Source organism: Cynocephalus volans, chromosome 3, assembly GCF_027409185.1.
Source record: "Cynocephalus volans isolate mCynVol1 chromosome 3, mCynVol1.pri, whole genome shotgun sequence".
Taxonomy (NCBI): Eukaryota; Metazoa; Chordata; class Mammalia; order Dermoptera; family Cynocephalidae; genus Cynocephalus; species Cynocephalus volans.
In genome coordinates this window covers 170,550,420-170,568,583 of record NC_084462.1, presented here as the reverse complement: position 1 = coordinate 170,568,583, position 18,164 = coordinate 170,550,420, and the positions used below count along the sequence as shown (strand labels likewise).

Genomic DNA, 18,164 nt, shown 5'->3' with positions numbered 1-18,164 from the left:
GGTGCAGGGCGATGGTTCAGAATAGGAATTTTTAGAAGAATGAGTGAAAACTGTATAAGAACAAGGAGGGAAAGAGAAAAGTCAGTGGGGCGCAGGGCTGCACTGCAAAGGAGAGAAAGGGAAAAGAGGAGCAGTAAAGTGGGAAATCAGCCTGAAATACTGGGAACAGACATTGTATTTCTTTTAATAGAATTTTCGGTATGATGACAAGCTTTATGCCTATGATTATTTTTGTGGGATACAAAGTAGTTAAGACATCTTTATACGAGAACAAATTGGACCCAGGAATAGACTGCAAAGACCTTTGAAATTTATGATTAGGGGTATTAGATGTAATTTTTTATGATGTAAAAATGATGGTAGAAATCATCATAAATACCAGAGTAAGAACCTGCAAAATACAAAGGGAGCCCTGATGGATAAGCTAGAAAATTCAATTTTTAATTTATGTGAAACTTTAATTCTGGTCATCCTGTTTATTAAAGGAAAACCCATAAACATTCATTATTATTAAAACAGTAGTCAGAAATATAGAAGAGAACATAATACTGTCTATAAAAGTAATTGATATGGAATGAAAGTAACATAGTAAATCAGATCTCAGCTAACTTTCTCTTAATCTTACTACCCTAAAAAGATACAGAGCCATCACAGGATCTTGAGGAGTGGAATGCCCTTTTTTTTTTTTTTTTTTAAAGGTAGATAAGAACGACTGTCCTAATTCATTTTTTGGAAATTATTTAAAAATGCATATGTGTTTGTTTTTACAGTTGGGGATTATATACCGTGACATTAAGCTTGAGAATATTCTACTTGATTCTAATGGCCATGTGGTGCTGACAGATTTTGGTCTGAGTAAGGAGTTTGTGGCTGATGAAGTGAGTATTATATTTTAATTTGAAGTTAGCAATAACAGGATGTAAACAAGGATAAATTATGTATAGAATAAACATTTAACAGGAAAGTGTCATGTGGATTATGGACTTCCATGTAGGTTTGCCCAGGGGAACATTTTGACATGAATGACTAAACATTTTTACTTTAGAATGACTGTGGAACCATCCTATTAGAATTGTAGTAAACCTTTGATGGATGTATCAGAACTCCCCAGTTAAAAAACTATGCATTTAACTTTCCCCATAAAATATGAAAAGTATAACTGAAAAATTAAATAACGCTTTAGGAGAATTACGGCTTAGGTGGTGGCCAATAAAGAATCACAAAACAAAGCACATACACAGTTTATATTATAATTACAAAGTAGGACATGCTGTGATGACCCTTTGAATTCACTTGACAAGAATGACAAGGATCTGCAAGACCCAGTTCTTTAATAATCAAAATTGTGCCGTTTTTTGCTCAAAATGAAATAAAATGTAGTAGCTAATGTGCAGATTTTAGATTATGAAGGACTTTACATTTTCAGTATTAATTAGAACTGGTTTAATATTACAAATAAATTTAATGACATTTAAAATTGTATATCTATTAGTTGTAATTAAATACTATTTATGTAGTGGTTGTAATATAAGTCATCTTTTACACTACTAGTTATTCAAGATAACTAAGTAAATTTGAATCCCAATTTCATTTCTACTCAGGAAATTATTGGTATAGAACATAGAATTATAGTAAGCTTTTTGTAGTGAAGGACTTCATTGTCATAAAACACATCATTCTTGGGTTTAAATTAGGTATATCTATTTCTGGCTGCTTTCTGGAATATTGCCAAAGCAATTCTAGGTGAGTAAGAATTCCTGAAGTTACAAAAACTAAAGGTCCTAATTTTTAATCATATCTATATTCATTCAGTTCACTTATTCAGTAAATATTTATCAATCACCTCTACTGTGCTGGGTACTGGACAATACAATGGTAAATAAAATGGAAATGATTTCTACCTCCATGAAGCTGTGGTTATAACAGTAAATTGATTATCTTTGGTAGTAAAGTCATAGAATATATTAGATGAATTTTGAGGGCTTTTATTATCAACTTTGATTTTTCAAACATTTTACTCTTGTAAAAATTTTAGTGTCAACTTCAGTAAAATGTAGCAGATTAAATATGTTCACTGTTGTATCCTCACTAAACCCTACTAAAGTAAAAGGTAAAGGGGTAAAATAGGCATGAACTCAAAAGAGAGAGAAGAAAATAACAACCACATTTTGGAAAATGGACGGCAGAGAGAGTAGCTGTAACCGATTAGCATCCCTCAAACAGCTGAGTCATAATAAGCAAGTAATGTGAGAAATCTAAAAGTAGGCTAATTTGCACCTCCGGCACCCCAGAAAGGCTCAAGAATCAGAGACACTGGATATCCCTCAAAGTAGGAGTTCGGGTGATGCAGGACCCCTGGGGGATTGGTTGGAAGTCTGGATAAGAAATAGGAAGTCCCCAGATCTTATCTCTGCCTCTATTCACTTGGGCAGCTGTGACTTCCTTACCCCGCAGGGGAGACTGAAAAGGTCAAATAGATAGACTGTGGATTCAGGCACAATAGACACAGCTGAGGATGAGGACACCATATGGAAAATAGCGGGTAAAGTGAAAATGGACACACAGAACTGTGCACCACGCGTGCGCTCTTTCTACCACTTCACTTTGAGCACAGTGGATTCCCAGGCAGGACTTTGGAGGATTTCTCTCTGAGAAACCAAGAGCAAAAAATCTGCAGATGCTGTCAGTTGGGGGTTTTGCCAGTGAACCGGCCCAGCAGATCTCTCTATAGAGAATCCTGCAATCCGACAAGCCCAGCCTGTGCCACAGAAGCATATTTGTGATAACATCACAATTTTTTTGTACTTTTATAACTGTATTTCAGTATAATTAGTTTCCTCTGTGATACTATGTATTTAAAAACTTTATTCTGAGAAGAGGTCCCCAGGCTTCAACAGACTGCCAAAGGGCCCTGGGCATGTAGAAATGTCAGACTCCCCCTGCATGGAGAGATTTGGTGATCACTTTTTCCTCTCTCCGTGGAAACTCAGTCATTTGCTTGTTCACCCATTGATATTTGTTGAGGGCCTTCCATGTGCCAGACATTAGGCTAGGTTCTGGGAAAACAACAAGGAAAAGAATCACTAAGGTATCCTGTATTTACAGGTGTGGGTAGCTGATCATTCTGCAATAGGTAGAAAACAGACTTCGACCCCGGGGGACAGCAAAATGTTAGAACCCAAAATAAATCTAAGCAAACAAACAAAAATCAAAATTGACTAGGGTTGTTAGGTCTTAATACAGTAATACTAATTAATCAGAAATGCTGTGTGACTAAATCAGTCAGGTCACTCCTCAGGAGAAAAAGACTCTTTGTGTTTTCTGTTTGTCGACAGACACCCCTCGGTGGAATGAAGGGGGTTCCAATCAGATCCATGATGTTTGAGCACTTAGTTGTCTGGGTGTAAAACATGGAATATATTAGGGTTAAAGCTGAAGTACAGCAGTAATTGATAGGTTCTCTTATTATTCACTGTATAAAACCTAGCTCCATTTAACATAACAATTAAGCTTTATGGTTTCATCTCTCTTTCACCTCAGACTACCAGCTCATTCTTCCTCTTAGCTCTGAAGGACATACTGTCATGCTAGGCTTCAGGTTTAACTCTCAGGGCTCAGGTAGGAATGATCCTTTTCTGAGTCCCCTAAAACTTGATCTTTTGTTCCCCTGATTTCACCCAGCTCCTGTTTAGCAAGTTTCCCTACCTAAACCCTTTCTACCTTAAAAATACTCCCATGAACCCACTTCAGTTTTGATTAGCTAGCATTCCTTTTTGGTTTCACATGTCAGCCCAACTCACTTATGTCAAAATATCATCTTTCTTAGAATGAGTTTCTTTTTTCTCCACTCCTAGTCTACCTCCTTGGTTTCCAGCTTAAACATATATCTTTAACTTCGTTCTCTCCTTTTTAACCTCTTCTTCTTCATCCCTGTCACCATTTAAGCATGCCTAGACTCTCCTGTCTTAAGATTTTAAAAAAGAAGAAATGGATGAATGGATGGATGGACTAACTGATAAACAAAAAGAAGACAATCTCAGAATCCCATATTCCCATCTAGCTTTTGTCCTATTGTTCTCCTTTGTCACTATTTGTCTATACACTGGCTCTGCTTACCCATATATCACTCACTCCTTAAACTACTCCAATTTGGCTTGCACCCCCTACCACGTGACTGAAACTGTTCTTGCCAACGTCACTGTTGACCTCAATTTCAATGGTTTTTAGTCCTCATCTTGTATGATTGCCTAGTAGTGTTGAACTAAAAATTGCTCTCAGCTTGGCTCTGTGACGGGACACTCCCCTGACTTTCCTTCTCTTTCTCACTGTCTTTTGCAGGCTCTTCCTCTTCTACCCGAGTGTTCCTCACAGCCCAATCCTAGGTACTCTTCTCTTTTTATGCTGGACTGTCTCTTTATATGCCACTGATTCCCAAGTATGTATATGGCCAACCCTGAACTCTCATCTGGGCTCAAGACCCAAGTGTGCTTATACTGTATCTCCATCTGACTCTCTCAAAGGCTCCTCAAACTCAGCATTTCCAAAACCAAACTAATGTTCTCCATCCAAATATGCTTCTTTTCCAGTATATCACAATTTTAGATATTATAAATTTTGGCCTCATTTGGTCTGGAAAGTGTATTTATATTTAATTTTCAGGAATTTACTTTTTATATATGTTTTGTGTTTTCCTGCTCATGGTATAATATTCATTTCTGCATATTTATTAATAATTCAAAAAAATATTTATTGAGTACCTACTATTGCCAGGTATTATACTAGATCCTAGAAATATAGAGGAGATCATAAATTCCTTGCCCTCTTGAGCCTGTATTCTAGAGGTATTTGTCAAATATTCACATAATTACTTTTAGGTAATAGTTTGCTTCATTAGTACATTTTGTGTTGCTACAACAGAATTACCTGAGACTGGGTAATTTATAAAGAACACAGGTTTGTTTATTTGGCTCACAATTCTGGGACAGCTGCATCTGGCGTGGGCCTCAGGCTGCTTCTACTCATGGTGGAAAGTGGCAGGCATGTGGCGGTACAAGCAGATCACATGGTGACAGGAAGCAAAAGAGAGAGAGGGGAGGTGCCATGGTCTTTCTAAACAATCAGCTCTCTCAGGAACTAATACAGCGAGAACTCACTTACTGCCCCCACCCCTCAGGGAGAGCATTAATCTATTCGTGAAGGATCTACCCCCATGACTCAAACATCTCCCAACACTGCCACATTGGAGATCAGATTTCCACATGAGTTTTGGGGGGACAGCACATCCAAACTCTATTATTTGCTAACCTGAATTATATATAGTATAAAAATGATTTATTTTAGAAACCTTAAAATACTTTAAACAGTAATGAGCATATAAACTTTATAATACTTGATATTTTTACTGATAGTTGTTTTCTCAACCACGAAATTTGATAAATTCCTCAAGATTATGAGAATAAAAAAAGATATATCTAAATATCTGCAGGCCAGTATGTCTTCCATAGGATATTTTTTTATAGTACAGTTTAGCAAACACTTGCTGAGTTCTTACTGTGAGTCAGACAGAACTTATTGTGACTTCTTACTGTGCTTGGTATTGGATATTTGATTCTAACATTGAAGACTTTAAAGGCGGTTAAAAGAAAAATGTAGGTAAGATGGGGATAGCTTTGGCAAAATTGTGTCTGTTCCCATTTATAAGCAAATAATGTCAAAAATGACACATTCATGTTTTATTAATTACTCTATACTTAAATATGGTATATATATTCTGTTTTCATAATTTAACAATGAATGTTTGAAATTTTCGTTAACATCATTTCCATTAATCCTCAGGTAGATATATAAAACTAGAAGGTTTGGTCAAGAAAAATAATGTCCCCAACATTTAAAACAGAGGTTAATATAACCCATTGTCATGATATCTGTACTGAAAAGGAAAGTGTCTATGGATTTATGACTATTTTCTCTTTCCAGAAATAGAAAAATCTAACCTTTTCTCAATTTAGATAATGTTATTTATTGATTAATTATTTGAACGTATATGAGTAAAAGGCATTTTAGTGTAGTGGAAAGAAAATGTATATTGAAATCAGTGACTCTAGGATAATTTAGTTATTTTAAGGTAAACATTGAGTTATAGGTGTTGAGAAAGTAGGAGACCTAGAAACCCATCAAAGTGTTTTTCTGTTGCCCCAATTTTCCATCTACTCAAACAATATTATGCAGTGTTTGGATACTAACACACTAGCTTCAGCCATTTGTGAGATTTTTTTTCTCCCCCTCAAATATGAGAGCAGAACTTTGATCCCCTCCAAAGGACAGGGGACAGAGATGACTTTGCCCTCAAATGTCTGTTTCACAGATCTTTTATTTTATTATTATTATTTTAAAATTCATTATTATTATTAATATTTACATTCTAAGATGTTATGGAGTAGTAGGGAGTGTTAAATGGAGATGGAGGTTGTGGGGGTGAGGCTGGCCCTTGGCTGGCTCCTTCACTGGTATGGTTGCAGAGGGCTGAGGCCGGCACTCCACCCCCAAGCTTGGGGCACTTCCAGTGGCAGGTCAGTCATCACTGGGCTGGATGTGGACGTTCAGGGGGCATGGCTCACATAACTCTTATAACTTTTCTTATGGCAGAAATTATTGGCTCTGGTAAGGTTTATTTATAATACTATTTCTTTTTCTAAGGCATATCAATGTAAATAATATTACAGAGCAAGCAGGGACAACTTTTGAACTGAGATTATTTTCATAGAAATTTCTAAGTTTTATATGTATTCCATTTTTCCAAATAATGTTAAATATATATATTTATTTATTTATTTATATTTACCTGAGAACTGTATTTAGCTGTCACAGTTTATTTTTATCTATTTTCTAAGAAAGAAAGTTACATGATTTAAAACTATGCTACGTGTCAGGGAGTTTCAAGCCCATAAATGGACTTTAGCAAAAGATATCCTAGAATAATGACTGCATAAATGTTTAATGAGTGTTTATATTTCCCAATTTCAGTTTAAAATTTTTATATTATAAAATATTTAAAATATCATAAAATATAGAAAATGGTATAACAATTCATACACCTACTATTCACATTTTCAGTTATGTATATTTTGTAATTTTTCCCACTCATTCAGTAAATACTCACTGAATGTCTACTATGATCCAGGCACTATTCTGTCTAGGTGTTGGGATCTGGCAGTGAGCCAAATAAACAAAAATTTGTTCTCTACACAAGGAGGCAGATAATAACATGTAAACAAGTAAAAAATATATGTAGTATGTTAGACAGTGATAAATTGCAAGAAAACAGGTACAGTAAGGAAGAGGGATAGGAAGTATCAGGGTGAGAAGAGGTTGCACTTTGAACTCTGGTGATCAGGAAAGGCCTCACCAAGAAGATGACAGTTGAGTAGAGACATGAAGGAAGTGTGAGTGTGAGCCTTGGTGATTTCCAGGCAGGGGTTCAGCCATTGTTAAGGCCCTTATGTGGGATAATGCCTGGGGTGTTTGTTTAACAGTGAGGAACCCAGTGTGGGTGTAGTAATGAGTGATGGTGAGAGTAGCAGGAAATAAGGACATGGAAGTAATCATTTAGAAGAAAGATTGTGCAGATCACACAGGGCATTGAAGACCATTGTAGGGACTAAGGCTTCTCTGTGCAAAATGGGGAGCCATTGGAGAGTTTTAAGTAGAAGAGTGACATGATCTGACTTATTTTGGAAGTATAATTCTGGTTGCTAAGTGTCCCCCTGTAGTGGAACAAGTCTGGAAAGGTAGAGTCCAGATAGAAAGCTATTGCGGTAATCTCAGCCAGAGATGGTATTGGTTTAGAGTACGGAGTAGCGAGGTACATTGTAAGAGGTAGTCAGACGTTAAGTATGTTTTGACATTAGAACTAATGGAATTTTTTGATGAGTTAGATGTGGGATATGAGAGAACATCAGGAATCTAGGGTAGCTCCAAGGTTTGGGGCCAGAGAAGCTGGAAGGATGAAGTTGCCATCAACTAATATGGGGTAGGCTGCTGATCAGGAGCAGGTCTGGGGTGGGTGAAGTTCAGTTGCAGAGGTTGAGTTTGAGATGCCTATTAGACATACAAGCAGAGATGTTGACTAGGCAGGGGGATATATGAGTCTAGATGTCTGGTCTTGATACATTAACTTGGAATTTGCCAGTATATAAGTGCTATTTAAAAATTTTGAAAATGGATGAGCATACTAACAAAGAATAGATGGAAAAGAAAAAAGGACAAATCTCTGAACTCTGGGCTGTTCCAAAATTAAAAGAGTAAAGAGTGGAGGAGGAGGAGCCAGTAAAGAAGACTGAGAAAAAGGGAATGGGAAGGTGGGAAGAAAACAGGCAAGTTGTGTTGTCTTAGAAGCCAAGTGAAAAAGTGTTTCATGGGTGAAAATGATTAACTGTCAAATACTGTTGTTAGGTGAAGTAAGATGAGGACTGAAGATTGAACATTGGGTGGCTCAGTTTAAATCTTAGGAAAGAGAGAATAGAAATAGACTTATTGTCATCCATCTATATAAGACAACTTGAGTTTTGCTGTAGAAAAAGAATAGTGAAATTGTCTGGAGAACATGGTAGAGGATGAAGTGGGGTCAAAAGAGGGTTTTCTTTTTGCTTTGATAGGGAGAAATGACAGATGTCATATGCTGGCTACAGCAGTCCTGAAAAGGAGGTGGAGATAGGTAGAATAATGATACAGGAGAGAAAGGGGAAACTTGTTGGAACACTGTCCTTGAGAGGGATAGCATCAAGCGCATAGTGGGGGTGTAGTCCTCAACTCTTCACATGGTCAGTTCATCCTTAGAAACAGGGGAGAGGGTTGAGATACTGGGCACAGGGAAGGATGGAGGTTAAGCGGTAGTGGAGCTTATAGAAGGTCTTTTGTGATTGTTTCTGTTCTCTCACTGAGAGTGAGGAAGGCAATAGAGACATCGGAGTTTTGACCAAAGAGGAGATGATATAGAATAACCATCTGAGAGAGTGGGAGTGAATGGATTAGGGAAATGAGGGTGTTTGCTGCGCGGCATTAAAGGCCTACTTGAGGTTCATGATCATGAATTGAAAGTGAAATTGGTCAATCTGATTATGTTTTTCCCCAACCACATTTAGCTGTGCAGATGCAGGTAAAGAGGGGTGGTGGGTTGAATTTAAACTTGTTTTACTACCCTTCCTTCAAGTATGTGTATTCATAAACAATATATATACTATTGTCTCGTGTTTTTAAAATGTATATGTAAATGCGTATCCTATGGCAAATTATTTTTTATTTGACTTATTTTTGAAATTTATACTAGTTGATAAGTAGGATCTCCTATTTTAGCTTTAGTATAATATTCTTTTATATGAATTATCCAGTTTATTTATCCATAGTCTCAATAAGGTACATTTAGATTGTTTCTTGGTTTTCTCTATCACGGTGTTGCGTTTTTTCCCCTGATCTTGTTGATTTCCTGGAGTCCTGTAAATATTCTAGATATCCATCCTTCATAATTATATATGTTGTAAATTTCTTTTCCAAGTCTTTCATTTTCTTTAACTTTGTTTAATGGCACTTCTTTCCATTATCAGATTTGACATTTTAATATAGTCAAATTTACTAATCTTTTTTTTTTTTTCTTCAAACTTTATGTTCTCCGAGTCTTTTAAGTATTTAATTGTGGTAACAAAAACACTTAACATGGGCCGGCCCTGTGGCTCACTCGGGAGAGTTCAGCACTGGAAGCGCCGAGGCCACGGGTTCGGATCCTATATAGAAATGGCAGGTGCCCTCGCTGGCTGGGCATGGTGCAGACAACACTGTGCCAAGGGTTGCGGTCCCCTTACTGGTCAAAAAATTAAAAAATAAAATAAAATAAACACTTAACATAAAATTTACCACCTTAGCTTCTTTTTTTTTTTCTTTCTTTTTTTTTTTTTTTTGATGGCTTAAAAAATATACTTCCTTTATTACAAAATCTGAAATTTTTTTGATTTTTGTTTTTTGTTTTTAATTTTATTTTGTAAATATACAATGTGGTTGATTATTGTGGCCCATTACCGAAACCTCCCTCCCTCCTCCCTCTCCCACTTCCCACCCAACAATGTCCTTTCTGTATGCTTGTCATGTCAACTTCAAGGAATTGTAATTGTTATGTCTTATTCTCCCCCCCCCCCCCCCCCGGTTTTTAAAATTTTTCTTTTGTGTGTGTGTGAATTTATTTATTTATTTTTATCTCCCACCAATAAGTGAGAACATGTGGTATTTCTCTTTCTGTGCCTGACTTGTTTCACGTAATATAATTCTCTCAAGGTGCATCCATGTCGTTGCAAATGACAGTATTTCATTCTTTTTTATAGCTGAGTAGTATTCCATTGTGTATCCACTCATCTGATGATGGACATTTGGGCTGGTTCCAACTCTTGGCTATTGTAAATAGTGCTGCGATGAACATTGGGGAACAGGTATACTTTTGACTTGATGATTTCCATTCCTCTTGGTATATTCCCAGCAGTGGGATAGCTGGGTCCTATGGTAGATCTATCTGCAATTGTTTCAGGAACCTCCATACCATTTTCCATAGAGGCTGCACCATTTTGCAGTCCCACCAACAATGTATGAGAGTTCCTTTTTCTCCACAAAGTCGTCAGCATTTATTGTTCAGAGTCTTTTGGATTTTAGCCATCCTAACTGGGGTGAGATGGTATCTCAGTGTAGATTTGATTTGCATTTCCCGAATGCTGAGTGATGTTGAGCATTTTTTCGTATGTCTTTTGGCCATTTGTGTATCTTCCTTAGAGAAATGCCTACTTAGCTCTTTTGCCCATTTTTTAATTGGGTTGCTTGTTTTTTTCTTGTAAAGTTGTTTGAGTTCCTTGTATATTCTGGATATTAATCCTTTGTCAGATGTATATTTTGCAAATATTTTCTCCCACTCTGTAGGTTGTCTTTTTTTTTTTTTTTTAATTTTATTTTGTCAATATACATTGTGGCTGATTATTGTTCTCCATCACCAAAACCTCCCTCCCTCCTCCCTCCCCCTCCCCCCTCCCCCTCCCCCCTCCCCCCCAACAATGTCCTTTCTGTTTGCTTGTCGTATCAACTTCAAGTAATTGTGGTTGTTATATCTTCTCCCCCCCCCCCGGTTGTGTGTGTGTGTGTGTGTGTGTGTGTGTGTGTGTGTGTGTGTGTGTGTGTGTGTGTGTGTGTGTGTGTGTGTGTGTGTTTATATATTAATTTTTAGCTCCCACCAATAAGTGAGAACATGTGGTATTTCTCTTTCTGTGCCTGACTTGTTTCACTTAATATAATTCTCTCAAGGTCCATCCATGTTGTTGCAAATGGCAGTATTTCATTCGTTTTTATAGTTGAGTAGTATTCCATTGTGTAGATGTACCACATTTTCCATATCCACTCATCTGATGATGGACATTTGGGCTGGTTCCAACTCTTGGCTATTGTAAAGAGTGCTGCGATGAACATTGGGAACAGGTATACCTTCGACTTGATGATTTCCATTCCTTTGGGTATATTCCCAGCAGTGGGATAGCTGGGTCGTATGGTAGATCTATCTGCAATTGTTTGAGGAACCTCCATACCGTTTTCCATAGAGGCTGCACCATTTTGCAGTCCCACCAACAGTGTATGAGAGTTCCTTTTTTTCCGCAACCTTGCCAGCATTTATCATTCAGAGTCTTGGATTTTAGCCATCCTAACTGGGGTGAGATGGTATCTCAATGTGGTTTTGATTTGCATTTCCCGGATGCTGAGTGATGTTGAGCATTTTTTCATATGTCTGTTGGCCATTTGTATATCTTCCTTAGAGAAATGCCTACTTAGCTCTTTTGCCCATTTTTTAATTGGGTTGCTTGTTTTCTTCTTGTAAAGTTGTTTGAGTTCCATGTATATTCTGGATATTAATCCTTTGTCAGATGTATATTTTGCAAATATTTTCTCCTACTCTGTTGTTTGTCTTTTAACTCTGTTAATTGTTTCTTTTGCTGTGCAGAAGCTTTTTAGTTTGATATAATCCCATTTGTTTATTTTTCCTTTGGTTGCCCATGCTTTTGGGGTCATATTCATGAAGTCTGTGTCCAGTCCTATTTCTTGAAGTGTTTCTCCTATGTTTTCTTTAAGAAGTTTTATTGTTTCAGGGTGTATATTTAAATCCTTAATCCATTTTGAGTTGATTTTAGTATACGGTGAGAGGTATGGGTCTAGTTTCATTCTCCTGCATATGGATATCCAGTTATTCCAGCACCATTTGCTGAAGAGGCAGTCCCTTCCCCAGTGAATAGGCTTGGTGCCTTTGTCAAAGATCAGATGGAAGTAAGTGTGTGGGTTGATTTCTGGATTCTCTATTCTATTCCATTGGTCAGTGTGTCTGTTTTTATGCCAGTACCATACTGTTTTGGTTATTATAGCTTTGTAGTATAGCTTAAAGTCAGGTAGTGTTATGCCTCCAGCTGTATTTTTTTTGCTCAGCATTGCTTTGGCTACGTGTGGTCTTTTATTATTCCATATAAATGTCTGGATAGTTCTTTCCATTACTGAGAAAAATGTCTTTGGAATTTTGATGGGGATTGCATTGAATTTGTATATCACTTTGGGTAGTATGGACATTTTCACTATGTTGATTCTTCCAATCCAAGAGCATGGGATATTTTTCCACCTTCTTGTATCCTCTCTAATTTCTCTCAGCAGTGGTTTGTAGTTCTCATTATAGAGATTTTTCACCTCCTTGGTTAACTCAATTCCTAAGTATTTTATTTTTTTGGTGGCTATTGTAAATGGGCAGGCTTTCTTGATTTCTCGTTCTGCATGTTCACTATTGGAGAAAAGAAATGCTACTGATTTTTGTGTGTTGATTCTGTATCCTGCTACTGTGCTGAAATCATTTATCAATTCCAAGAGTTTTTTTGTAGAGGTTTTAGGCTGTTCAATATATAGGATCATGTCATCTGCAAACAGGGACAGTTTGACTTCATCTTTTCCAATCTGGATGCCCTTTATTTCCTTCTCTTCTCTGATTGCTCTGGCTAGTACTTCCAACACTATGTTGAATAGGAGTGGTGAGAGTGGGCATCCTTGTCTAGTTCCTGTTCTTAAAGGAAAAGCTTTCAGCTTTTCCCCATTCAGGATGATATTGGCAGTGAGTTTGGCATATATGGCTTTAATTATGTTGAGATACTGTCCCTCTATACCTAACTTATAGAGGATCTTTATCATGAATGAGTGCTGAACTGTTTCAAATGCTTTTTCAGTATCTATAGAGATGATCATATGGTCCTTGTGTTTGAGTTTATTAATATGGTGTATCACATTTATTGATTTGCGTATGTTGAACCAACCTTGCATCCCTGGGATGAATCCCACTTGATCGTGGTGAATAATTTTACGTATGTGTTGCTGTATTCTGTTTGCTAGTATTTTAGTGAGTATTTTTGCATCTATATTCATCAAGGAAATTGGCCTGTAGTTTTCTTTTTTGTTTATATCTTTACCTGGTTTTGGTATCAGGATGATGTTTGCTTCATAGAATGAGTTTGGGAGATTTGCATCTGTTTCAACGTTTTGGAGTAGTTTGTAAAGAATCGGTGTCAATTCCTCTTTGAATGTTTGGTGAAATTCTGCTGTGAATCCATCTGGTCCTGGGCTTTTCTTTGTTGGGAGCCTTCTGATAACAGCTTCAATCTCCTTTATTGTTATTGGTCTGTTCAGATTTTCTACACCTTCATGGCTCATTTTTGGGAGCTTGTGTGTGTCCAGAAATTTATCCATTTCCAGATATTCAAGTTGGTTGGCATATAGTTGTTTATAGTAGTCTCAAATGATTCCTTGTATTTCAGCTGAATCAGTTGTAATATCACCTTTTTCATTTCTAATTTTTGTTATTTGAATCTTCCTCTTCTTTTTGTTAGCCATACTAATGGTTTGTCAATTTTATTTATCTTTTCAAAAAACCAACTTTTTGATTCATTGATCTTTTGTATTGTTTTTTTGGGTGTCAATTTCATTGAGTTCTGCTCTGATCTCAATGATTTCTTTCCATCTGCTAACTTTAGGTTTGGATTGTTCTTGATTTTCTAGTTCTCTAAGGTGAAGTGTTAGGTTGTTCACTTGCCATCTTTCCATTCTTCTGAAGTGAGCGTTTAATGCAATAAATTTCCCCCTTAGTACTACTTTTGCAGTATCCCACAGGTTTTGGTATGATGTATCATTGTTTTCATTAGTTTCAATAAATTTTTTGATTTCCTGCTTGATTTCTTCTTGGACCCATATGTCATTAAGTAGAATGCTGTTTAATTTCCATGTGTTTGTATAGTTTCCAGAATTTCATTTGTCATTGATTTCTAATTTTAATCCATTGTGGTCTGAAAAAATACATGGGATAATTCCTACTTTTTGAATTTGTTGAGACTTGATTTGTGACCTAATATGCGATCTATCCTGGAGAATGATCCATGTGCTGATGAGAAGAATGAATATTCTGAGGTTGTTGGATGGAATGTTCTGTAGATATCTGCCAAGTACAATTGGTCTAGAGTATTGTTTAGATCATGTGTTTCTCTGCTGATTCTTTGCCTAGATGATCTGTCCAATATTGACAGTTTGGTGTTCAGGTCCCCTGGTATTATGGTATTAGTGTCCATTTCCTTCTTTAGGTCTAATAGAGTTTGTTTTATAAATCTGGCTACTCCAACATTGGGTGTGAATATATTTATGATTGTTATATCTTCTTTTTTTTTTTTTTTTTTTTTTGTCTTTTTTCGTGACCGGCACTCAGCCAGTGAGTGCACCGGTCATTCCTATGTAGGATCCGAACCCGCGGCGGGAGCGTCGCCGCGCTCCCAGCGCAGCACTCTACCGAGTGCGCCACGGGCTCGGCCCTGTTATATCTTCTTGATGTATCAATCCTTTTATCATTATGTAGTGTCCCTCATTGTCTCTTTTTATGATTTTTAGTTTAAAGTCTATTTTATCAGATATAAGAATAGGTACTCCAGCTCGTTTTTCTTCTCTGTTTGCATGGTAAATCTTTTTCCATCCTTTCACTCTTAGTCTATGTGAGTCTTTATGGGTTAGGTGGGTCTCTTGAAGGCTGCATATAGTTGGGTCCTCCTTTTTAATCCAGTCAGCCAGTCTTTGTCTTTTGATTGGGGAATTTATGCCTTTTACATTAAGAGTTGTTATTGAAAAGTGTTGATTTATTCCTAGCATTTTATTGATTATTGTTTGGTTGTCTTAGGTGTCTTTTGTTCCTTGCTTTCTCATTTACTGTTTGTTTTCTGTGTTTGTTGGTTCCTTGGGTTGTAGATAGCCTTTTTGTTTATTTGTTTTCTCTTCATGAATGTCATTTTTATTATACTAGTGGGTTTTGATTTTTCTTGGATTTTTATTGCAGTGGTAGTTATTTTTCAGGAACCAAACCGAGTACTCCCTTGAGAATTTCTTGTAACGGTGGTTGTGGGGTGGTGAACTCCCGCAGTTTTTGTTTGTCTGAGAAATATACTATTTGCCCTTCATTTCGGAAGGATAGCCTTGCAGGGTAGAGTATTCTTGGTTGGCAATCTCTGTCTTTTAGTATTTTGAATATATCATCCCATTCCTTTCCTTTCTAGCTTTTAGGGTTTGTGATGAAAAGTCTGATGTTAGCCTGGTTGGGGCTGCCTTATAGGTGATTTGACACTTCTCTTTTGCAGCTTTTATGATTCTCTATTTGTCTTTGAGTTTTGCCAATTTGACTATAACATGTCTTGGAGAAGACCTTTTTGTGTTGAATACGTTTGGAGATTGTTGACCTTCCTGGATCTGAAGAATACCTGGGAAGTTTTCTGCCACTATTTTGTTGAATATGTTTTCTAATACCTGGGAAGTTTTCTGCCACTATTTTGTTGAATATGTTTTCAATGCAATCTCCTTTTTCCTCCCCTTCTGGAATACCCATGACTCGGATATTTGAACGCTTAAGGTTGTCTGATATCTCTCTCAGATTTTCTTCAATGCCTTTGATTCTTTTTTCTTTTTTTCTTTTTTTTTGTCTGCTTGTGTTATTTCAAACAGCCCATCTTCAAGTTCAGAGGTTCTCTCTTCAACTTCCGCAAGCCTGCTGGTTAAACTCTCTGTTGTGTTTTTAATTTCACTGAATAACTTCTTCAGTTTGTCTAGTTCTGCTACATTTTTTTTCAGGGCATTGATTTGCTTGTACAATTCTTCTTTCAGGTCCTGTATACTTTTCCTCGTTTCATCATGATGTCTAGCTGAATTTTCTTGTATCTCATTCAGTTTCCTTAGAATTATCACTCAAAACTCTTTGTCAGTCATTTCAAGGGCTTCTTGTTCTATAGAATCTAGAGCTTGAGAGTTATTATCCTTTGGTGGTGTGCTTTCTTGATTTTTTTTGTATTTCTGGTATCTTTTCTTTGATGTTTATTCATTGTGGCAGAGGGTTTCACAGTCCACTGGTTTGACACTATTGAGTGACTAAGATGTTTCTGTGGTTGCCAATTTGGTATGGCTACCTCAGTGACTGCTCAGTTGGCCACTAATGCCTTGCTTGTGTGGTTGCCTCGGGTCTTGGGCCTTTCCGGAGAGCCACCTCTCTGGTCAGCTTGGACTCGGCTGGGCTGCTGCTGCTGGATCGCATGGCGGTGGCCCCCCCACAGGGTGTATAGACTCTACGGAGCTTCTATCTCCCCTGCTAGATGTCTCTGTGCTCCATACGCATTGGGCCAGGCTGCTGGATCACGGGGCAGCAGTGTGGTCCCTGTGGAGTTCCTGCCTCCCCTTCCAGACGTCTCCCTGCTCCGAGTGCACTAGGCCAGGCTGGGAATGGAGCCGGGTGCCTGCAGTGAAGCCTACCTGCTGGATCACGAAGTGGCAGCCTCACAGGGTGTGGTTTCTGCAGAGCCTCCACCTCCCCTGCCAGACGTCTCCCCACTCTGTGTGCACTGGGCTGGGCTGGGAATGGAGCCGGGTGGTGGTGGTGAAGCGTATCTGCCGGATCTTGCTACGGCAGCCCCGCAGGGCATGTGGTCTCTGCGGAGCTTCTGCCTCCCCCGCTGGACATCTCCCCGTTCCGTATGCACTTGATGTTATTTTTTTGTAGTTTAAACTGTTGATTTGTGGGAGAGAGTGATGCTAGGGACCATCTATTCTGCCATCTTGACCGGAAGTCTCTGGCTAAAAGCCGGCTTTCCTCTGTGCTGCTACCAGCCCAACCATGGGTCCCGGGCTGTCTGCCAGAATCTCAGTTAGTTAAGAGTGCAGTGTTACAGCACCAAGATCATGGGTTTGGATCTCCTTACCAGCCAGGCTGGAAGGCAGCCACTCCAGGGACGCCAACCATCGCCTAGCACTGCCCGCTGTGTGCCGCCCACCTCGGCCCACGACCTGGGTCCCTAGCATGCGCCACCATGGAAGCTGCAGCCCCAGAGATCACCAACACCAGCGCCGCTGCCGCCGCTGCCACCATTAGGTAGCTTTTTTTTCCTTAATGTCCTCAAGGATTATGCATGTTATATATTCATTTATTTATTTATTTATCTATTTAATTTTATCGTAACATAGTTGATTGTATGTATTTGTGGGGTACAGAGTTGAATATCATTACCTGTGTGCAATATGTGGGATCAGGATCACAAGTATATTCTTTTTTTTTTTTGTCTTTTTTTTCGTGACTGGCACTCAGCCAGTGAGCGCACCGGCCATTCCCATATAGGATCCGAACCCTCGGCGGGAGCATCGCAGCGCTCCCAGCGCCGCACTCTCCCGAGTGCGCCACGGGCTCGGCCCACAAGTATATTCAACATTATATAATGTAATCATTTTTTGTGGACCTTTACCAGTTTCTCACTTACCTTCCTTCCCCCCCCCCCCCCCCCACTCACCTTTGGTAACCTCAGTTCTGTTCTCTCCTTTTGAAAGTTCGGTTTATTATTATGATTGTCGTATCTTTCTTCCTTTCTTTTTTTATTTATTTGTTTATTTTTTAGCCTCCACTTATGAATGAGGATATGTGGTGTTTCTCTTTCTGTACCTGGCTTATTTCACTTAATATGATTTTCTCTAAGTTCATCCATGTTGCTGCAGATGGCAGTATTTCATTCTTTTTTATGGCAGAGTAGTATTCTATTAAGTATATATACTACATATTC

The 18,164-nt window shown here is 38.1% G+C and overlaps 1 protein-coding gene across 2 annotated transcripts in view; it reads left to right on the top strand.

Annotated features, from left to right (window-relative positions):
* The window catches only part of RPS6KA5 (ribosomal protein S6 kinase A5), a 185,271-nt gene that overhangs the window by 113,687 nt on the left and 53,420 nt on the right, over positions 1–18,164 (top strand). Inside the window, exons 5-6 of one of the 2 annotated variants that reach the window (XM_063089105.1) lie at positions 771–878; positions 4,339–4,382. In XM_063089105.1, the coding sequence (XP_062945175.1) occupies positions 771–878; positions 4,339–4,382 (152 nt within the window). The remainder of the gene's footprint in view (positions 1–770; positions 879–4,338; positions 4,383–18,164) is intronic. The other variant, XM_063089104.1, reaches the window with a different exon arrangement.